The following is a 23,894-nucleotide window of genomic DNA, read 5'->3' as shown; positions in this document are numbered from 1 at the left end:
TTCTTACTTGTGTGTTGCTGAAAGATGAGCATCTTTACTTTATATTGCAGCTCCAGCCGTGCGACCCTATTGGAGGAAAGAAGGACCAGATGATTGTCTGCACAATCGTATTGTAGCTATGGTAACAGACCCAACAGGCATAAGTGATGTGCCCCTAATTACTTCACGCATGAGGCCAACAAAAAAAGAAATATAAACTAAGCTGTTTGGAGCCGAATAAAATTGGTGTATTAAATATGAAATATTGTATCCCTCAGGGCTTTGTGTAAAGTGATCATTTATTTAACTTAAATACGTCTGTCTCATTGAACGCTGTGAAAGAGGAGATGTTAGGAGAAAGATGGATGAGAAAAACTGTTGAAGAAAGGGGGAGAGATGATATTGCTTTTGTTGTGTAGCTATATCAGCTGCTTACCTTTCAGATGGATTTCACACTTGCATGTCTGGCTGTGGCCGGGGTCAGATCCAGCATAGCCCTCACACAATGGCCAATTTTCTCGTCACACTGCACCAGCAAGGTCCCACTGTGTTGGCTGCCACTTGCATTTGCCTGGACTGTAGAAATATATTAACACACTTTTTTCAGGTTCTGACTTGTAAGTTATTTGTACGAACATGTATTTATGTTAATTTCAAAACTCATTCTAAAAAAAATATTACAGCAGAAATTGAAACTTCAGCACTGAGCCATCAGTAAAACATTTCCACGTTGATTAAGTCAGCTATAACACAAGAACACAAGGAATATCAGGTACGTTTCAATGATTAAAAAATGCCCTAAGAAGGCAAAGGTCTAAACAGGCAACTCAGGCTGAACGTTATGAATAAACTGTTCAAATAATAAACTGAAAGTAATAAATATAAGTTGTACCAGAATTTTTAGAAATCAATAGTTAGCATAAAGTAATGGACACATGTTATAGTTGTTTGCTAACGATTAAAATGATACCTTGTGTAAGCGGCTATGTATTTGAAAGTTCATAGAAATAACTTAGGTAATTGGCTGAAAGTTATCCAACTGTTGAAATAGTTAGCTTAGCTGAACAACTGCAATGATTAGCTAACAGATTAATTAGCTACTTGGTCTATGATTGTAAAATTAGGAAACAGAAGAATGGTTAGCTATGGTTTTGGTTTCTCATCCATCTTTGAAAAAGGAAGCTAACACTTTAGTTTGCTAATGTAAACGATTAAGATAGTTAACTTTTGGTTAAAGCTGCTGTTGGTCGTCACAGAGTAAATCTGTCCAGAGAGAGGGACTTCGAATGTGAACACTATCCCTCCCAACCAGATTTCCTCGTAGGCCCCCAACACAGATTGCCGTGTGCAGTCATGGTAGTGCCGGACTCATAACCAATCGGAGCCATAGTAGGGGCCGCCCCATAACCAATCAGGACAGAGAATTGGAGATTAGCTATGATTGGTCCGTCATAAGGGGAACGAGGGGAATAATAACATTGCTTGATACAAAGGCATTGGAAAATGCAGAGATTTTGCAATAGTCTCAAATTACCCCACTTACTGATGAGTACCGATGGGCATTATGACCTTTTCTCCAAACCCAGCTGAGAAAAAAGCAACGTTTTTTTACACCATTCCTACCAACAGCAGCTTTAACTGGCTAATAGGCTTGGGTCATTCATTCTCATTCTCAGGTCATTCATGCTATTGAGCATGAATGACCTGAGCCTATTAGCCGGTTAAAGCTGCTGTTGGTAGGAATGGGGTATAAAAGGTTGCTTTTTTCAAATTACTCCACTTACCCATGAGTACCGATGGGCATTATGACCCTTTCTCCAAACCCAGCCGAAAAAAGTAACCTTTTATACCCCATTCCTACCAACAGCAGCTTTAACTGGCTAATAGGCTCGGGTCATTCATGCTCAATAGCATGAATGACCCGAGAATGAGAATGAATGACCCAAGCCTATTAGCCAGTTAAAGCTGCTGTTGGTAGGAATGGTGTAAAAAACGTTGCTTTTTTTCAGCTGGGTTTGGAGAAAAGGTCATAATGCCCATCAGTAATCATTCTCAATAGCAGAAACAACGCCAGGGACAACCTGATCACACACGTCAAATCAATCTGCAGGAAGAGTGTTGCACACTAACTCAACACTCTGCCTCTTGACACTGTGGCAAAACTTTACTTTCTGTCTCAGGCTGGAAATAGTCTTGAGAGTCAGGAAATAGTGACAGCTACAGGCACAGATGTGAGAGCAGCCTGAGGAGTTACTGGACCCCAACCATCTCTGATAGGTAAAGTGGAGCAAGATTCTGTCCCGCAATCCAGGTGACAGCAGCAGAGCTGGTGAGTATATCAATATGCTGCCAAATGCTGATCACTAAAAAGGAAACAGTAGTGATACTAGCAGCAACGTTAAAAGTTGTGCTATTCGCTGTATTCCTGTTTAGAGGTCTGTCAGCTGCAAAGCCACGAGTATAAAGAGAGCTGAATGAGGACTGATGTTGACATTAATATTTTTGCAGAAGTCCCACTTACCTTTTTTAACATTACCTTCAATAGAAATGTAGTTTGATGCAAGTCATAAGGACCTGCTCACTCTGATGGGGTTCTTGTTTGCATAACCCCCCATTCACTGTACATTATCACTTACATACATAGGTCTCCTTTACATTACAACTGTCCATTTTGAACTGAATATTTTTTATTTTGGGTGAAAATCAATAGATTTATTTAAACTGAAGTATAGAACCCATGACTGAATAGAATGATGTATTTATTTATTTATGGATCATGTGTGTTTGTGGGAGTATGTCTTACCTATAGAATCTATCTGAACTTGTATTTTTATGACAAACATCTTGACCTGGCATCACCTTTCTGAGTTCTAGAGACTACACGAAATGAAGGCATCTAAAAAAACATCAAAGCACTTCAAGATAAAAATCAAAGCAGCCAAAGATTAAGATAAAGCAGCCAGAGAAATCCTGCAAGACTAGTGCAGCGCGTCATTTTGCTAGTTAGTTATCCGAATTCTAAAAGAGAAAATGTACCTCAGTTGGATTCTTCTTTCCATAACAAAAGGGCGAGCTCTACAGAGAGAGAAAAAAAATCATGTCTGTTATACAAAAAAATTTCTCACAGAATCAGGACACAGGGGTATTCTTGCACAAGCAGAGCAAAAATAAGATGATTTTTCAAAGCAATACTCCAATAAATTATTAAATAGATTGGTGCAGTGATACTTGTTATTCTCTCAGGGAGTGAGCTGCTTGGTGTTTCCCACATGAACAAGAATGCCCCAGATCCATGCGATCTCTGACTGAAACATATTATATATCAGGTTATGATATTGCTGGGGTTTATGACAGAAAGGCAGGATGCTAAAAAAATCTATTCCATGTAGCATCATGAAATAAGCCCCTCCCTCCCAGCAATCTTTTGTTTCTCAGATTCACTCCAGGAAGTGCACTGTGTTTATTGTCAGTGCTGCATAAACCTGCTTTAAGACATCTTATCTTAAGAGACAAGAAGAACATAAATCCTGAGAAAAAACATCATCTTTTGCGAAGAAAAAGCAGATCATGTTCACACTGAAACCTTGGAACATGTGGATTTGGTGTGTTCTGCAAATGATGCTGCTTACGTAAGGTTGCAATATACCTTAAGCTTCATATGTAAACATTAGCAGTATTGGTAACAGTGAACAATGTGTTACAATAATGCAATATGTTGTCAAAAATGTGCTCTGAATCTAATTTACCTATGTGGTGTATTCAAGAGAACCACCCTTTCAGTCTGTCCTATTTGCTATAAGCAGGTCAAGGTGAATGCTCCACATCTTTGACTTTCTCTGCTAACTAATTCCCAATGGAAATGAGTCTTATTCATTTTTCACACAGCCTCTAGGATATCTGATCCAAAAAGGGGGAAAAGCACCCTGCAGGAGAGCATTCATCTTTGATGTTTTTGAAAAGACAGACAGAGAATAGTTGCAGTCGAGCCTCATGCATATTGTATTACTTGGAAAAGGAATTACAAGAAGCCTATACTAGTTCTCAGAGTTATCAGCTATGCAAGCTCAATCTCATTCTGCTCAATACTGATTAAATAATCTCATTGGTTATGCCCAGATCAGCTTAAATATAATGTGAACGGTAACTTCCCCCAGTCTATTTCCTGGGATACTGTGACCTTTTGACCTTTTCTCTTGCAACATTATAGGACAATTTTCCCCCAAGAGAAATCTGACAACATAACTTGTGTTATTTCTTGCACAATTTAACATTTCCATTGGTATCACTGCAGTGCCTAATCCTGATAACACAGTCTGACCCTAACCTACATGAGCAGACATTGAGACATCTGTGGTGAGGGAGTTCATGCTCCCCAGAAGATGACCCTGTTTCAACCAAGTAGCAACCTCCGGTCTAAAAATATGAGTCCAGTGCGGAAGTGCTAAAAACTGCAGTCCATCGAGGATCCGCTGGAGGCTGGCTCCGGAAGTACCGGAAACCACATACACACCAATTCAAAAATGATGATATTTACAGCAGAAATAAATGTATTTACAGCCTTGTTCAAAAGACGAGTGTAGTCTGGATAGCTAATTTCTCGATCGGCACCATAGAATGTATAAAATATGGACGTAGTATCCGTGATGTCACCCATCTGTTTCTGAAGTGCTGTTTTGAGGCCAATCGTCGTGGGCAGCCATAGTGCTGCTGTCGTGCGATTGTGACGTAAAGAGGCGGGCTTTGAGCCTCCTAGCCAACGGCTACAGTGTTCCCGCCTGTCAATCAAGTCAGCTGTGCCTCTCATTGGAAGACTCGTAATCTCAATATCTTCGAAATTGCAGTGTTAGAAAAAAATTCACCCCCCGTACAGTGTGTCGATTGAGAAATGAGCTATCCAGACTCCACTCTTCTTTTGTACCAAGCTGTAAACGTGTTTATTTCTGCTGTAAAGATTGCCTTTTTTTAAATTGGAGTATGGTTTCCTGTACTTCCGGAGCCAGCCTCAAGCAGATCTTCAATGAATTGCAGCTTTAAGCACTTCCCCATTGGACTCATATTTTTAGACCAGAGGTTGCTGCTTGGTTTCAAAATGGGCCCTGTTGGCCTAAGCTTGTTATGTATTTTTTAATTTTAAGATTGGCTGCGATGCATTTTTTTTAGAGTTTGCTTAAAGGCCTTTAAATTTGAATGACAGAGTAGCTTGTATTTATTTAAACCAACTTCAGGAAAAAGTACTTATCAGAAATAAAGGACAGCATAATGATGTGATGCACCACATCTCACACACCTATAGTTATAACCACTTCAACCTAGGGGTAGGGAAACCACGTGTTATTTGATGCAGTTTGACCTTTACTCAACCCAATATTACCAAAATATCGACATTTTAACGAACAAGGATGAAGTGTAAAGACTGCAAAGAACGAACTCTCCCAGTATCTCACCTTTTGTTAGCTCTACCGGAAGTGGGTGAGCAGAGACCTCTGCTTTCTAAACTCTGCAATAGACAGAAACAGACATGGAAGACAACAGCTCCCCCTTGTGGTCAAACGTACACAATACATTTACGCTTGTCTAAGCTGCTCATATAAGTCGCAGTGGGTGGAAGGAGATACTCGAGCCTCTCCAGCAAATACAAAAAATCATTTGGCATTCTACAACCCCCGGTTCAAAACACACTGAACGTAAATTCACACGAGATGGAAATTGTTCTATTTAAAGTGTCATGACGTCGAAATTGGCGCAGGCGCGGTGGCCAAGTGGTAAGGCGTCGGTCTCGTAAACCGAAGATCGCGGGTTCGAACCCCGTCCGTGCCTTTTGAGCATGCACCTACATAGTAAACAGGATCCTCTTGATTCAACACAGTGCTTTAAACCTGGTCTCGTTTCAAATACAAATATCAACTACAATGGGTTGGATATCAAAAGTATGACTCCTTTCACTGAGCATTGTGCAGCCAATTAATGTCAGCCTGAAATGACAATGTGCCATTTGTCTTGAAATAGTTTATGCATTGCTGTTTTGATGTGTCTGTTGGGGACCCAAGACCATCATTACTCAGAAGTTTTCCCAGCTGATACCCTTTCAACAGTTTGTTTTAAATCAGGTTTTAATTTTCCAACATTTAAGTTTGTTAAAAGAAGAATATGCATTTCTTGTCTGGGGTCTTGATGTTACTTTAACCCTCATTTCAAAAGTGCTCATAAATATATAGATAATAAAAATAAATGAGGTTAAATACTGAGTGCAACAAAGATTGTTTTTTTCAATAACAAATTAAGTATCGTATAAATTAAAAAACTGCCATTTATGTCTGTACATTTAAATGTGCATGAGACATGTGCACATGGGAAGTAACAAAACATCAAACATCTGTAGAACCAGGCAGAAATAGACCCTGAAACAGAAGAGTATACCTGTGCTTCTTCAGCATATGTGTCTGTTTAACCCTAACCCCCTTTTGTTTACATTGAGCTGACACTGATCTGTCAGGCTTCCTGGGAAACGCTGCTTGTGTTGTAACAATAATAATTTAAATCTGGTTCATTCTTCAGCAGTACCATCATGCTCCATCTGTTGAAGTGGCTCTTATCAAGATGTAACCTGATGCTGTAAAGGAAACAACATGAAGCTGCAGTAGTGAGCAACATGCGAAGCACATCCCTTGTGGATAACCTCAAACTGCCATCCCTGTTGAGGGGATCGAAATCAAAATCCAGATGGTAAAATATCTGCCTCTGAATGTTATTTATGATGGTGCAAAATGGTTTTGACACTATGAGAAGACTAACCATGCAAACAAACAAAACACTTCAAGGTTTGATGAACAATCAGAGCTCTAATTAGATTTTCTAAGATGACAATGTCAGCACTTAAAAATGGCCTGCGTGCATTGTGCTGTCAAGGCCACTGAGACTGACATCTTTTAGTGTGCTCATACTGCAGTGCCAGCAGCTTGTTTCCATGGTAACTTGCATGTTTTTTTCCTGTGACAAGTGTCATAAGAATAACTGGAACCTGAAAAGAATGCTAATAATAAAGGTGTTTATTCACCTACTAAAGGATATAATGTGTGTCACACTGCTGGAAAAGCAATTGATAATTCCAATGGTTCGCCCTTCACAGCAGCGATTTAAATTCCAGTCAGCATCAGAATAAGTTTCTGCAGTCCTTATGTTTTAATGATCAGACTTTTACTGGCTTTTCCCAGGATTACTGCTGGGAGGGGGGAACACTTAATATGTATCCCCTATTGAGACTGTCAGAACTGCCCTTCCAATTAGGGAACAAAACAATGCAGTAAAAATGCAGTCATAGGCACAAAAAAAGCACATTCCCTGAGAAAGTGTAGCTAATTGGCCAGATGCAAGCTTCTTCACCTCTGTTTTTATTCTGAAATATCTGACACCACATTTCTTATATTTCTCACACTGTCCCAAAACCCCTCAGGGCACTTTCTGAAGGTCTGCTGCTTTATAAAGTAATACTAACCTGCCCCCTGGTGGAAACCATGGGTTTCTCTATTGTAAGTGGTTTAATAAGTACAAGCTAACATATGTAGGAAAATGCTGTAGGTAATTATATCATGTCAGGGAACAATGCCAAACATGTTTTAGTGATCAGAAAATGTATTATTTATCTGCCTATTATGATCATGACACACATTTAACCTTGTCAAAATGGTTTAATTTGGTTTCCATTTTTTTTCATCTTCTACCTGCAACAGAAAAGGGCCTTCAAACACACATACACACACAAAAAGATAAATAGAATAGGAGGAGGACAAAGGGAGATTTGTTATAGTATATTGGCGGCAGGTTTGGCTGCACACTCATTGATTTCCTCATTTGTGTGGGTGAATAGTATCCTGAACTCTGTTGAGATTTTTACACAACAAATGCAAAGGATGCAGCCCATTGACTGACTTTAAGTTAAGTTTATAGCACAGATAGTTGAGAAAATCTTGTGTAGTTGAGTTGGAAAGTACCGGTCACACATAAAAACAAAGCCCTCTGTAGTTTTTTTTTTTTTTTTTTTTTACATCTATACACATGCTGTCTGAGCAGAGCAGATCTCGTTCTGGTAAGAAGTCATACTTTGTTTCACACATGGTTGTCATTGTTTATGATTCAAGCAGTTCAAGCCAAGAATTCATGGCGCGCCATCTGGCTCCCAACCGTGGAGCCAAACAGTTGATTAAAGAACGCAATTAGTGTGGAGCAGGTTCTGTCGGCTCAGCCAGCCAGGATGAAAGAATGCGCTCATTCACCGTGACACCCATGCTGTCATGCATACGTAGCATTTCCTCAATCACAGGATTTCTTCAAGAGCACCATGCAGCTCAACACATGTCAGTATGCGGTCCGCTGAGATGTTAGGAGCTGGGATTAGAATATAAATCTCATAATGCAGGATAATTATATGGTGGATAAATAAGATGTCCAACTGCAACTGAGCTGACAGTTACATGTGATGCAAGACTGATGGATATCTTTATTTCAACATGTAAACAAAATAAAAGTAAGGACTAGATTGCTACAAAGATTGCAATCAGTCATATCAAACATGCACAGAATGTCTCATTTTGAAAGTTCAGATCAGGCAGAGTTGAAAAGGTTATCAACTATTCTGAAGTCCAAAGAAGCAGAGGTGTGACCAGGGCGTGTTCTAAGGTGGCATAGGCCCAAGTAATTGGCCTGCCCAATGCACCAGCGCCAAATCCTGTGCTGAAATAAAAGTTTGTTGCAACACGGCTCAGGTAGAGTGTCATTACACAATGCAATAGCTCAGCAGCCACTTGGTTAATCTGGATTCATGACCCTACGTTGGAAAGGTCATGGTCCACATAATCTATATTCCATAAATCTGTGTCAGTTTAATGGTTCCAACCAATAAATGTGCACAGATATTATATATTTTAATACAGCTTAAAGAGCATTATGCTACTTCCCACATCCAATAGTACCCATTGCCATGAAAATGAACGCAGAACGACATACCAGTAAATTTTCTCAAACTGACTCATACCATCTGTTTGATTCTTATTGCCACATAAAGAAAGTACGAGGAATCAGAAGAAATAGAAATGTTAAATTTACACTAGCGTAAATAAGTTGGGGAACTCCTGTTAAAAAGTCTGGACAGGCCCCTGCAAAGGAATGTAAATAAGTTCTCTAAGGAATTAATCAGGTACTTACTGTACGGTGCTTGCATCAACAGCCAATTCAAACTGTTTTATCACATGTTCAGATTAGAGGTAGGAAAACATACTAAAATAGGGAAAGAGGGACTTTGAGTCACTCTGTTGGTATCGGGTGAAACGTACGACTTTTATAACTTCAGAGCTCACTCCCGCTGAAGGTTGCACACAATCGGGCAAGTGTTTGTGGGCCATGACCCAGATTCTTATTTCCAGTCCTGGACTTAGGACACTACACCCCGGCATCATCTCCCATTTCAGTCCACACTCACGAGCGGTGCACTCGTTTAAACAAAGACACTGTGTTTTCCTGTGTGCACTCAGACCAGGATCACAGGACAAGCTGGAGTGTGGAGAAACATCTGGGAGGACATTATGTACAGTTACACTGTTTACTGGGTGAGAGGGGGGGAAATGAAGGCTTTGGTTTGACTGTGGCACTTAAACCAAAATGATCTGAAGGAGGTTCCCCGAGCAAAACCCCAGACCAACTGTGGTCGACCAAAATAGAGTCATATACTGCAAGAAAAACACCCACATCCAATAACAGGCACCTTGTTTTAAGAAACTTCAAAATATACAAACTTTTTTTAATCACACCTAAATAATGATGACATCAATTATCCTTACAGAGCTTAAACCCTCTTTTTTGTGAGTGTGTGCAAATAAATAAGTGGATTCTGTTCTTTAAGTGTGTTTCAAGTTCATAATGTGTGATCAAGGCACCAGCAACTCCCACTTAGACTTCCATACATTTCCCCCCAGGTGATGTCTAACTTGCATTCTGACATTATTAGCTTTTACGTTTTTTTCTTGCTTGAGTGCTGAAAGGAAAGAGGAAATTGCCTGCAAACTATGTGAATAATATTAAGGGTATATGACATCACGTGTTAGCTATTTTGAGACTGCAATATTTTCTGTAGCCCTTTCTGAAAAGCTGCTTTTAGCACAACTATGTCTCACTATGGTGTGATTTTGTCAGAAACCATACATGGACATTTAAATGTGTGAGTTTCCACATGTATGTCACAGGACCATTTCAGCTTCAAGTACCTGAATCACTTGGAAAAAATGAATGAACGCTTTCACAGCAGCTTTAAAATAGAAACACAGGTAAACCTCAGCCTGCACATTAACTCTCTAAAGTTTCTTGTGCCTTTTTTTTCCAAAGCAGTGAATGAGGCATAGGCACACACACTCCCAAAGCTGCACAGGGAGTCAACTGTAGAGTTGGAGGAAGGTAGTCCCCCGCACAGTGTAAGCAGCCACCTGATTGTCCCCCCGTTGCACTTCAGGCTGAGCCTGGATCCAGTTGCAGTGGACAAATGCTCGGGTTGCTTTTTAATTAAGTGAAGAAAATGGTGCTGAAATGCTCCATTAATCCGGCAGAACTTTTAATAAAGTCCTTTAATAGATACAAAAACACAACAATGTCTTTTTCAATTTCACTAAAAGACACAGTACAAGTGTCTTTGACTATAAACAGTAATAGTATTACCATCATCACTGTATCATGTGATATATAAAGGAGGCACAGAAACATCATTGCAGTTTTGTTTCCCTTTTTAAGAGAAAATATTACACATTGGTTGTTCATAACCACAGAGAAAATCCGGCCACACGGAGTACTTTGAGATGAAAGGTGCTTTCCTCAAACATTTGGCGGCGTTTCTGTCGCACTTACACAGCAGCTTTTCACATTTGTCCTCCAGATCATCTGCAAAATACACAAAAATGTAAGTGTAAATTTAAGTTTCAATACATTTGCATACTTTTGAACAGTTTCCTCATTTAAAGTGTGACATTTTCTGTGATTACAATTGTTGCAAAAGTCTTGGTTATGTCTGGAAAATTGTTTTAATTTGGCAATTTACAAGACATGATTAACAAAGACTACAGTCTTAACCTGCTCTTAATGACAAGTGTCCTGCAATTTTGTTTGTTATGAATTGGATGTACAGAATAAAAGGTCAATTGATTGTTTGGGAATCGAAAGTTAAATTGAGGTTGTTGTTTTTTTTAACAAGTATCAAGTTCAACACATTATTTTTGGCACTGGGTGTGCAAACATTGTTAAACTGTTGCTATTCGTAGGCAGAAAAAACAGTGCATTATGGCGGCTTTATAACTCGGCAGTGTAAAATACTTGGTTCTGATTGGTCAAAACAATTAAACAGCGGTGATTAGTTTTCAATAGCACAAGTAATGATCGCAAATCAAATCAAATCAATCTACAGGCGGGCAGATTACACCACTACTTGTTGACACTGTGACAAAAACACTTGCCTAATTTTTCCTTCAATGGAGATGTTCAGTTTAATCTAATTTACTAAACAAGCAGGCCAATGTTCGAACCTGATTGGTGAATTTTAATTTGTACCACCATGAGGCTGAACATCACTGAAATTTGAAAATGGGAGGGTTGGTTTATAGTTATATAAATGAGGATCATGGTCTTGCTCACCATGTCAGGATTCTGATTTGCGTAACCCCCTTTTCACGATACTTTAACTCTTTAAATCTGCTTCAACATCATAAAATATGCATCATAAACATTGTTTTTTGCATCAGATTTACTTAAAAAAGGCTCTTGCAACCTTACAAATATCAAAAACCTAAAGGCCTTACCACACTCAGCTGTCCTGTCCTCACATGTCCAGTGATACTGGTCTGTTTTGGTTTGACATCCCAGACGCTCTGCTTCTCCATAACAGCAATCATGTTTGAAGCAACACCTACAGACAGACAGACAGATTAATAACAACTTAAGTTAAAGGCTCAACTATGACAACACAGAGTGAAGCAGAGGCTGAGGATGAATGGTCCCAACGCTGGGGTTTACATCCCACCAGGGCTATTTTGAAGGCGGATCACCACACGACTTTCACAACTGATAGTTAACCAGTTTGAATGGCTTCGGTGTCTTGCGGTGAGAAAGGAAAAGCAGCAGACTCCAATTAAGACCTGGGTGTGGAATTCTGGGGCCTGTTTTAGAGTAGCCATTGGACCGTGTGAATGTGCTGAATTTGGATATGATTCCCTCCTTCCATCCCATCACACAGCATTTGTGGTTCAGGCTGAACGGAAACAGTGTGTACTCAAGCGGGATGGGGGATGACTGAGGGGAACCAAAAGCATCCCAGAGGCAGGAATCATGGGGGCACAGAGGGCACAAAGTGGGGGCTTAAACATCACCATTGCATGCTGAATTATATCTTTCCATGACATAATAATATATAGGTGGGTTGTATATATAGTGTCAAGTAAGTGTTAACTTTTTGGTGTAGACTATCATCAGGTGTCCATGTGTGATTCCCTCAGAAAGAATCAGGCCTGACAGTGTTGTATTTTTGTGCCTCACCAGTCTGCTCTGTCTTTGGGCCAGCCTTGACCTCCAAGCCCACAGTAGCATCCGTACATCATGTAAGCCAAAGCAGATTTTCCCGTGCTGCACTTGATAGCCCCCGCCAGCTCCAGTAAACCCCTTTTTGTCCGCTGGGACTTGCGCGCAGCCACAGAGGCCACAGCTACTGCAGAGAGACATAAACAACAGAGGAGGAGGGCAAAACCATGAAGTTTAGTCAACACTTTGATCGTTGGTGATTTTTTTTTTGTAAGAGTAAACAGAGTCTCTGTTTTTATAAGCCTTATTGGGATAAGGGAATGTTTTTGGAGTTATATGAACACATTTTGGTATCATTTAATCCAGTGTAAGTGCAACAGCTTCTAAAAAGTACAGTTAAATCTACACCTCTGAAAGACTTAAAACACTAAATCAACTTTACTTTGATTCCCTGTTGGATTAAAAGTCCTTATTGAGGTAAGGGAAGACAAACTTTGCTTTGCCCTGACTCTTAAAAAAGAAACAATTGAATCAGGTTCAGACTTAAAAAATGTGTAAATTACTTCAGTGTGTTAGCACTTGCTCCCCAAATAACACTTCCACGGTGCATAAGTAAACACAAGCAGTTTCTCTTCAAGACATCAGTAACCTAGGCTGACTTCCTCTGTGTTCTTACAGCTACTCTCTCCCAATACATTAATTCAACCTCAATAAACAGTAAAAAATCATCTTACCTGATAACAGCAGAAGTATCCGGTAAAATGCCGCCATGGCTCACGACAGGCTGCTGAACTCCTGCACAGTGTCTCTCTCACTTTTACTCTCAGAGTGTAGCTTTGAGGGGAGAGCTTTTTTTAGAGGCTGTTTGAGTAATCCTCTGAGCATCACCATTGGACGGAGGTTAATCCAGTGTTTATCAACCCGTACGCCCCCCAGAGGGAAAAGCCTGGAAGTGCTTACAGCTTCTACTGCTTCTACATGAGTTTTCTTTTTGTCCAGATATTTCAAATAAACACAAAGTACTGTAGCTGTAATGAAAAAGACAAGTGTGAAGTGAAGAAACACATCCCATCCAAGCTGTGCTGGTAAGTGGCATTACTTTCCGTATGGCTTCTCATGTCCCCAACACCAAAGCATGAAGATCGATGGGGACAGGGCAGCGACAGTCAGTAGATCAACAGTGTTATCAAGTGGGCAGCTCCCTTCCCTGATGTTTCAATAAGCTAGGCCCACCACACCTTAGCTCTGACATTCTGCAATCGCCACCTCCATGTTAGATCTCACCTTCCAATAAATACACTCACCAAAGATAGAAAGAATAAAAAGTATGTAGAGATGTCTGAAAAAGGTTGGGGAAAGCAGAGCTCAGGCTGTACACTCTACCTCCACCTACATCCCCACTCTAATGAGGAACAGGAGGAAAGAGAAGATGAAACAGAGAGGAGAGTATGTTGATAGTTGTTAGAAAGAGGAGAGAAAGGCAGAGCCAGGGTGGCCAGCCTGTCTGGGTTAGAGTTCACTAACACCAGGTTAGGCTGTATGCTCTACCTACACCTACATCCCCATTCTAATGAGGCAAGAGAGGACAGAGGAGACCAAAAACAGAGATAAGAGTATGCAGAAAGATGCTAGAAAGATGACAGGGAAGGCAAAGCCAGGGTCACAAGCTTGTCTGGGCTAGAACTCACCCTTCACGGGTTAGGCTGTACACTCTACCTCCACCTTCACTCCAACTCTAATGAGGAAGCAAGGACAAAGGAGACCAAAACAGAGAAGAGTATGCAGAGAGATGTTAGAAAGAGTTGAGGGAAGGCAGAGGGTGAAGAGGCTGTCTGTGTGAGATCTCAAGCCCGCCAGGTTAGGCTGTATGTTCTACCTCCCCCTAATCCTTTACTAAATCAGTCAGAAGTGTATGTAGAGAGAAGCTAGAAAGACGGCAGGGAAGGCAGAGCCAGGGTAAGGAGCCTGTATGGACTGAAGCCCTCCCCCACCAGGTTAAGCTGTGTGCTCTAACTCCACCTTCACTCCAACTCTAATAAGGGAAGAGAGGAGACAGGACACAAGAAAACAGAGAAACAAGTATGTAGAGATAAGCTAGAAAGACGACAGGGAAGGCAGAGCCAGGGTGAAGAGCCAGTTTGGGCTGGAGCTGTCCCCCACTAGGTTAGACTGTATGCTCTACCTCCCCTTACTCCCCCACTCTAATGAGACAAGAGAGGAGAGAATAGAGAGAGAAAAAAGGAGAAAAAACATTTTCCTTCATTTTCTTTGGCCCTCACTTGACATTATTCCTCTTTATCCAGATCCACAGACTTGTTTTTACTGCTTCATCTGACAACTCTTTTACCATCTTCCTCAAACTCTGTCCATACACTTGAAATTTTCACAGTAGATAGCTTATCATGCGATGAACTCTCTACAACCCTCTACTGGACAAACCCTGGTTTTCCATCCTTGCTGTTCAGCTTCTTATGCCACCTCTGCATACCTTTCATGTGCCTCCTCCACTGAGTTCTCTCAGGGCACTGTTAGTTCTACAAAACAAACTTTGTGCTGACTTGGTTGACTGGAAATGCTACGTAAGGAATCAGCTGAGTCCTGTGGAACAAGTTTTCCTCCCAAATTTACCTGCACCTTTTAGGTGGCCTGACTTGTGCCTGCTTAAAAACAGTCTCCTCTATATTTCTCCCCTTATGGACGGAATCAAAGGCTGTTCCCTTTTCCCATTTACGCTCTGAGTTCACCTATTGTCTTCATGATGCTGACCCATGGAGTGGAGCCAAGACACCAAGAGATGCACCACCCACTTTGGTTGTTCCACTTGTCTTGAGTTGAACAGTCTGTTCAAGCAAACCAAAATGCACACCATGGTGTATTTGCTTTATAGTAAACCACAGTTTTCTTCAAATGTATCATGCTTAGGTTGCCACACATGAATGGGAGCAATTTCTTAGATTTGCTGCGCAGTGTGCAGTGAGTCTGCACTGTGAGCTCTTAAAACCTTGTTATGTCGCCATGTATACCCATATGTGAAAAATGACTCTGACAGGCTGACAGAATATGCCTTAAGGTTGCAGGTTCTGAACACAATGGGCTCTTCTACAATTTCCCAATTCAACCATTGTCTTTGCTTAGCCTGAGCCACAGCCTTTGTTTACCTGCTACAGCACCTACTTCCCTCTTTCTTTAGAACCTGCTTTTTTCTAGGCTGATATGCCTGAGTGAGGCCCCAAGCCCCCCTCTGGCCTTGTTGCACATCACCTACTATCTCTGTATGTCTGAAAGCTGCCTTTGCTTCCAGTACAGCCGGTCTTGGGCTCCATTTCCTCCTTGTAAGGCAAGGCAAGGCAAGGCAGCTTTATTTGTATAGCGCATTTCATACACGAGGGCAACTCAATGTGCTTTACATTAACACATTAAAAGCATTGGAGACATTCAGACAAGCATAAAAGAACATAATTAAAATGACAAATATGATAAAACAGAAAAGAAAAGGAAAATTAGAAATATATTAAAAATTACATTAAAATGTTAGTTTAAAGTGAGTTAAAATAATCTAAGATAGGAAGGCAGAGGTAAATAAAAAAGTCTTAATCTTTGATTTAAAAGAGGTGAGAGTTTGAGCAGACCTACAGCTTTCAGGGAGTGTGTTCCAGATATGTGGTGCATAATGACTAAACGCTGCTTCACCATGTTTCGTTCTGACTCTAGGAACTGAAAGCAGACCAGTACCTGATGACCTCAGAGGTCGAGGTGGTTCATAAAGTAGTAGCAGATCAGCAATGTATTTTGGGCCTAAACCATTCAGTGCTTTATAAACCATCAGCAGGATTTTAAAGTCTATTCTCTGACAGACAGGAAGCCAGTGTAGAGATCTAAGAACTGGAGTAATGTGGTCTACTTTTTTGGTCCTTGTTAGGACTCGAGCAGCAGCATTCTGTATGAGCTGCAGCCGTCTGATGGACTTTTTAGGGAGTCCTGTAAAGACCCCGTTACAGTAGTCTAGTCTGCTAAAGATAAATGCATGGACGAGTTTTTCTGCATCCTGCTGAGACATAAGTCCTTTAATCCTTGATATATTCTTAAGGTGATAGTAGGCTGACTTTGTAATTGTCTTAATGTGGCTGCTGAAATTAAGGTCTGAGTCTATGACTACACCAAGGTTTCTGGCTTGGTTTGAACATTTCATCATTGCAGATTGGAGCTGAGCAGTAACCTTTAACCTTTCTTCCTTGGCTCCAAAAACAATCATTTCAGTTTTTTCTTTGTTTAACTGAAGAAAGTTCTGGCTCGTCCAGTCATTGATTTGTTCAATGCATTTACTCAGTGTTTGTATGGGACTATAATCCCCTGGTGATATGGTGATGTAAATGTGTGTGTCATCTGCATAGCTATGGTATTTTATTTGGTTGTTTCTTATTATCTGACCTAAGGGGAGCATGTAGATGTTGAATAGTAGAGGCCCCAGAATGGATCCTTGAGGTACTCCACATACGATTTTCATCCGCTCAGATGTGTATTTACCTATAGACACAAAATAGTCCCGGTCATTTAAATAGGACTTAAGCCAATTTAGTACTGCACCAGAGATTCCCACCCAGTTTTCAAGTCTGTCCAGTAGTATCTTGTGGTCAACTGTGTCAAAAGCAGCACTAAGATCAAGTGATACCAAAACTGAGATTTTGCCGTTGTCTGTGTTTAAATGAATATCATTGAGGACCTTGACTAGAGCGGTCTCTGTGCTGTGATGTGATCGGAATCCTGATTGGAAGACATCAAAACAGTCATTTATCATTAGATAATTGTTCAGTTGTTGAAAAACAGCTTTTTCAATAATTTTACTTAAAAAAGGGAGGTTTGATATCGGCCTATAGTTGTTCATTTCTGATGCATCTAAATTGTTCTTCTTCAGGAGGGGTTTAATTACTGCTGTTTTCATGGCCTGGGGGAAGACACCTGTAAGAAGAGACATGTTGACAATTTGAAGCAGATCCGAGGTCATGCAGTCTGAAACCTTTTTGAAAAATGGTGATGGTAGAATGTCAAGGCAGCAGGATGAGGATTTCAAATGCTGTATTATATCTTGTAGGTTTTTGTAATTTATTGGATTAAATTGTGTCATAGTGATTGAGTTGTTTTTTGGTGGACACACAGATAACACATTCCCAGTACCTCGTACAGTAGTGCTGACTGCTTGTCTGATTTTCTGAATTTTGGCAGTGAAGAAGAATGCAAATTCATTGCAGGCCTTGGTAGATAAGTGTTCAGAGGCCACTGGCACAGGGGGGTTTGTTAGCCTGTCGACTGTAGCAAACAGGGCGCGTGCATTATCTTTGTTTTTGGAGATAATGTCTGAGAAGAAGGTCTGCCTTGACTTTTTCAGTTCTAGATTAAACATGTGAAGTCTTTCTTTATAAATGTCATAATGAACCTGAAGCTTTGTTTTACGCCACCTGCGCTCAGCTTTTCGACATTCTTTTTTTTCATGTTTGACCTGCATGGTATTCCTCCAAGGCGATTTTTTCTTATTGGAGACCACTTTTAATTTAGTTGGTGCAATGGAATCAATAATGTTTGTAATTTTTAAAGTGAAATCTTCTACAAGTTCATTTGCAGAGAACCTAGAGAGGGGGGTTATGGAAGAGAAAGCCTGAATAAATATATCACTGGTACTTTCAGTAATGTAACGTTTTGAGATAACCTCAGTTTGAACATTAGTGTTCACAGATAAATCACTTTCAAAGAAAACACAGCAGTGATCAGAGAGAGCAACATCAGATACAAGAACCTTGGAAATGTTTAGACCCTTGGAGATAACCAAGTCTAGGATGTGGCCCCTGTTGTGTGTGGGCTGCGTCACATGCTGAGTGAGTCCAAAGTTGTCAAGGACATAACACAGTTCTTCAGTCACTCTGTCCTCAGGTTTGTCAACATGGATGTTAAAATCACCAACAATTAAAACAGAATCAAAGTCAGTGCAGATAAGAGACAGTAGTTCAACAAGGTTATCAAAGAAATCAGTACAGTATTTAGGTGGTCTGTAAATATTAAGAAATATAGACCGAGAGGATGTATTTAACTGAAGAGCCACATATTCAAAAGAAGTGAAATTTCCATAAAACACCTGCTTGCATTTGAATAACTCATTAAAAATTATACTAACACCTCCTCCTTTTTTATGCGTTCTAGTCTCACTCACAAAAGAGAAGTTTGGAGGGCATGATTCAATGTGTACAGCTGCACTGTTATCTTGGTCTAACCAAGTCTCTGTTAAAAACATAAAATTAAGATTGTGTTTAATAATAAAATCATTTATTAAAAAAGATTTGCCTCCCAGAGACCTGATATTTAATAAAGCTAAGTTTAGTGAGTTAAAACCAGTTGTGTTATTTTTACAGCTGTTTGTGGCTGACGAGGAAGTGGAGCTAAATTTAATAAGTTGGCAGATTTAGTCGAGTATCTTCTGTTTCTTAGCAGATTTACCCTTTTTCTATTTCCTGTCAACAGAGGAATTGAGGAGGCTACCTGAATTCCACAGGGCCCCGGCTTTTCCTGGTTGAAAATATTAATGATATCAGCTTTGAAGCCTGGACCCGGCCCATATCAGTTAGAATTGTTATGATGATGATGATTCTGAGGAGGTGAAGGGGCTTTGTGAAGTTTCTGTGATGGTGGTTTCGGGCACGGTGGTGGGCTGGGGGCTGGGCGATGGGGTAGATTTAGGGGAGAGAATATGGGATTTGGACGGGGTGTAAGCTTGATTCCAACATTGACAAGCTTTTTCATCTCATCCGTAAAATCCAGGAGGGGGGAGGAGGGAGAGAGAGTGACTGGAGAGGGCGGGGAGTTGGCTGGTGTTTGGGGTGGTGAAGAATAGAAATCTCCTCCTGTTGGGAGTGGAGGCCACTCCTCTTGTTGGGGGGTGGAAGATGGCCGCAGTGGAGGCCACTCCTCTTGTTGGGGGGGTGAAGATGGCCGCAGTGGAGGCCACTCCTCTTGTTGGGGGGTGGAAGATGGCCGCAGTGGAGGCCACTCCTCTTGTTGGGGGGGTGAAGATGGCCGCAATCTAGGACGCTCCTCTCGTTGGGGGGTTGAAGTTGGCGGCACTGGAGGACGCTCCTCTTGGGGGGGTGAAGGTGGCGGCGATGAAGACTCCTCCTGGCTCAGCGATCTCAGTCGTTTTCCTCCAGAATGTGGTCTTATCTTCTGTTTTGTTTTGTCTTGTCTCTTGTCCTTGGCCAGGGAAGCTGGTGTGTGATACACAGAGTAAAATAGGTTGGAAGTGAACAATCTTACTCCTGACTTGTTGAGGCAAAATCCATCTGCCTTAAAAAGGTGTCTGCGTTCCCAGAAAATATTAAAATTGTCAATAAAGTTCACTGATTGAGCAGCACATGTAGCTTTGAGCCATTTGTTCAAAATCAACAGCCTGCTGAATCTCTCGTCCCCTCTTCGGACAGTCGGTAGAGGGCCACTGATAAACACCACAGTATCAACAGATCTGACTTTGCGCAGCAGATCAGTAAAATCTTGTTTCAATACCTCAGATTGTTGCTTCACAACATCCAAGGCCCCAGTGTGAAGAATGAGTGATTTCACCGTTGTGTGGTCAGCAACAATGTCCAGAATTTTGTCTGAAATGTCAGAGACCGAATCGTTGGTGAAGCAGAGGACTTTGGTGTTTCTCTTGCCACAGAGGCTACTGACCTCTTTCACGGCACCATCGCCCACGATCAGTGTTTCAGGCCCAGTCGTCAGCTCCCTCTGCGGCCTTTTGCTTATAGATTTGGTCTCGTACCTTCCCTTGGTCTTCGAGGACACAGGGTTTCTCAGGTCCTGGGATGGAGAGTCAGGATCTTGTGAAAGTGGTGCAAATCTGTTCTCTAAATGTATCTTTGTTTCTTCTACAGGTTTGCTCTTACTAGTACTTTTTACTGCTGTCCATGGCTGTTTCCTCCTTGGTAGGGGGGTTGAGGCGGCACTCCTTCTGGATGAGAGTGCAGGCCAGCCAGTCGCATCAGAAATCTCAGGGCGCTTGGCTCTGCCTGTTATCCGTTCTCTCATGTCCGTGGGAAACGTTTTATCTTTAGGCCTAGCGCCAAGAGTGTTCCAGCTGGTCCCAACTGCACAGTCCTCCTGTTTTGGAGTGTCATTGTTTGGGCTAACTAGCCGTGTGTTAGCAGGTACATGTCTGCTGCTCTGACCCCATGGAAGAGTGGTGTCATTCCCGCATAGTCCATTCACTTCCACATTCACTTCTATCCGATGCATCTTTGTTTCCAGCACAGCAATTTTCTGAAGGATCTTCTGAAAATCGTCCACAGTGAAAGGAGGCATTTTGGTTCCAGTTAGCTTAGCTGCTAACAGGCTTTTGCCGATCAGTAGGCCACGTTTGCAGTTTCGATAAAATGTCGAGATAAGGCAGTTGTTTACTTTGTCGACAGTAAATTATAGTCCCAGTGGTTTCTAAGTATCCTGGAGTGACTGCTTGTAGTCTCTCAGTGAAGAAAAAAGAGTTAAAATGAAAAGAATGCAAGCATAAGCAAGAGCAAGCAAAAAAGCGTCTGCACTCCTCAAGAGCAGGAAGTAGAGAGATTTGAGGCCAAATGACCAACTACCATGTCTTTGTTCTCTGGCAGCTGTATCTCGTTCCTGACCTCAGTACAATTGAACTCCTCTGTCTCGTCATTTGTAGCTGGAGTGCCTTTTCCAATATAACTGGAAATACTCTATAAGAAAATTGGTCTCACTGTGCACAAGGACATATATTCAAACATTATTCTCCACTACAAAGACTGCATTTCAACCTGGGGGGACAGGGCCTTCTCTGTCGCTGCCCCCACCCTCTGGAACTCTCTCCCCCAACACCTCAGATTCTCTCCCTCACTCACCAAATTCGAATCCGGACTCAAAACACACCTATTTACAAAGGCTTTTAAACTATAATTGATTGATTTTTTTCTTGTTTTGTTTTATTTTGCTGCCTTGCTTTTCTTTGCTTTTTTTTTTTTGCACTGTTTTCCTTTGCTTTTCTATTGTATAATTTTATTTTCCTGTAAAGCGCTTGCAGAATCTTTTAAAGCGCTTTTATAAATAAAATGTATTATCATTATTATTATTATTATTATTATTATTATTTCTAAAGCCAAATCCATCTACTACTCTGGTCTGATCAGTACAAATGAAGGAAACTCCAAGGCCCTCTTCTCCCTCCTTACAAATATCACAAAGCCACCGGACTCACTTCCTCCTCACCTGTACTCCACTGATTTCTATAACACTATGATATCATTCTTCTCATCAAAAATCGAACTTATCCACTAACAGCTCTTACCCACCTCTGTTCGATATTCACCTGACCCAGTTCCCTCTGCCCCTACCCTTTCACTCTCAGCATTCACCCTACCCTCAGTCAATGAAATATCCAAACTCATTCAACAATCCAAATCCTCAACTTGCCAATTGGACCCACTTCCTACTGTCCTCGTAAGGCCACCTTCTCCTCTCTGTCCCCTCTCATCTCTGACATCATTCACTCCTCCCTTACCACTGGAATTGTTCCTTCTTCCCTCAAAACAACCGCTGTAACTCCGATACTCAAGAAACCTGTTTCAGATCCCACCGACCTCAATAATTTCCGTCCCATTTCATATCTTCCATTCATCTCCAAAATTCTTGAAAAAACAGTTGCCGCTCAACTCCATACCCATCTACTCTGCAATAATTTATATGAACAATTCCAGTCTGGTTTCCGTCCCCTCCACAGCACTGAAACAGCACTTATCAAAATCACCAATGACCTCCTCCTTGCTGCTGACTCTGGTTCACTATCCATTCTCCTCCTGCTTGATTTGAGTGTCCTGGGGCCCCTGCTGTTCATCATCTACCTCCTCCCCCTTGGTCAGATCTTCCGTAAACATCATATTCACTTCCACTGCTACGCGGATGACACCCAGCTCTACCTCTCCACTAAACCTGACTCCTCACTTCCACCTTCTTCCCTAACCGATTGTCTCCTTGAAATAAAATCTTGGTTCACCTCAAACTTCCTCAAATTAAACAGCAATAAAACTGAACTTCTTCTAATTGGCACAAAATCTACATTAAACAAACTCCATAACTTCTCTATTCCACAAAAACCCTCCATTAACTTCAACTGGTTCAAAATTCAGCTGCACGTATCATCACACGCACCGCCTCCATCCACCACATCACACCCATCCTGCAACAGCTCCACTGGCTCCCCATCACACACCGGATCAACTACAAAATACTTCTCCTCACCTTCAAAACCATACACAACCTTGCCCCTCCATATCTCTCTGACCTCCTCCATACTGCCACACCCGCCTGCACCCTCAGGTCCTCCTCCTCCATCCACCTCACTGTCCCCCCTGCTCGCCCTGCAGAGCCTTCAGCTGCTCTGCTCCCCATGGTAACAAGGCAACAGCTCTGGAACTCTCTCCCACCTGACCTCCGTAATACTGACTCACTCCCACATTTTAAATCCAAACTCAAAACCCATCTGTTTAAACTGTCTTACTCCATCTGACCACAACTCCACTGTCCATTCACTTAAAACTTTTTAAATTGTGTTTTATTTACTATTTGTTATTTAAACTCTGTTTGTTTTTAATGTTGTAAGGTGACCTTGAGTGCCAAGAAAGGCATTATTATTATAAATAAAATGCATTATTATTATTATTATTATTATTATTATTATTATTATTATTATTATTATTATTATTATTATTATTATTATCATCATTATTAATAATAATAATACAATGCCACACTAATAAGACACTGGAGCTCTTGACCATTTCCCAATGTACAAATTGACCAACCTCTCTAGCCTTTCTGGTGTTTCAAATACTGACTGCGTCACATCTACCAAGGGAGTAGTCCAAACTACAACCTCAATGATTTCAGTTTGCAGCCTTTGCTTCTCTGCCCTTGCTCTCCCCTCTTAAACAAAATGTTTTTCTATAACATTTCAAAAACTACAACCCATTTGATAACTTTTTAAAAATCAAATACTGCAGAACCTCCCTCATTCTGTGTATCTGATTACTTTCTGCCCAACCTGTTTGTTGTCACAACACAACCAGAAACATTTAGATCATACCAGGCTGAGCACACCTGATTCAAAAATGTACCAACGTCAATGTGAAGCCTAATTGAGCTCTAGATATGCAATGGGCTGAGCTAAAGACCAGATATATGACAGTTCCTGTTGTTTAGTACTGGGCATAACCCCTGAGAAAGATGAGGAAGATTTTGCACAAGTACACAATAAAAGAACACAAGTTGAAAAATAAATACATGTTTTCAGAATAAATTAGTATATGTCTTGGTTTTCGCTGTTTTGT

General features: G+C 41.1%; 2 protein-coding genes and 1 non-coding gene across 4 annotated transcripts in view; 1 reads left to right on the top strand and 2 right to left on the bottom strand.

Moving 5' to 3' along the window:
• The window catches only part of axin1 (axin 1), a 41,941-nt gene extending 36,353 nt beyond the window's left edge, over window positions 1-5,588 (bottom strand). Inside the window, exons 1-4 of the mRNA XM_034712301.1 lie at window positions 5,424-5,588; window positions 3,016-3,054; window positions 416-555; window positions 8-66 (exon numbers count right to left, since the gene is read on the bottom strand). The gene's annotated coding sequence lies outside the window, so the exon portion shown is untranslated. The remainder of the gene's footprint in view (window positions 1-7; window positions 67-415; window positions 556-3,015; window positions 3,055-5,423) is intronic.
• Window positions 5,589-5,724: 136 nt separating this feature from the next.
• trnat-cgu lies at window positions 5,725-5,796 on the top strand. Its single transcript has one exon. It is a non-coding gene; the product is annotated as a tRNA-Thr (tRNA).
• A 4,831-nt stretch (window positions 5,797-10,627) lies between these two features.
• LOC117832770 (phospholipase A2-like) lies at window positions 10,628-13,790 on the bottom strand. Of its 2 annotated transcripts, none has more exons than XM_034712030.1 (4): window positions 13,257-13,790; window positions 12,541-12,709; window positions 11,808-11,914; window positions 10,628-10,896 (listed from the first exon to the last, which is right to left on the bottom strand). In XM_034712030.1, the coding sequence occupies exons 1-4, from the start codon at window positions 13,291-13,293 to the stop codon at window positions 10,745-10,747; spliced, it is 465 nt and encodes a 154-aa protein (XP_034567921.1). In that variant the 5' UTR covers window positions 13,294-13,790; the 3' UTR covers window positions 10,628-10,744. The 2 variants fall into 2 exon arrangements, with proteins under 2 accessions (XP_034567921.1, XP_034567922.1); XM_034712031.1 differs by having other exon boundaries at window positions 12,541-12,706.
• Between the last annotated feature and the right edge of the window lie 10,104 nt (window positions 13,791-23,894).

This window comes from Notolabrus celidotus, chromosome 20 (genome assembly GCF_009762535.1).
Source record: "Notolabrus celidotus isolate fNotCel1 chromosome 20, fNotCel1.pri, whole genome shotgun sequence".
NCBI classification, from domain to species: domain Eukaryota; kingdom Metazoa; phylum Chordata; class Actinopteri; order Labriformes; family Labridae; genus Notolabrus; species Notolabrus celidotus.
This window is presented reverse-complemented; position numbering and strand designations above follow the sequence as displayed.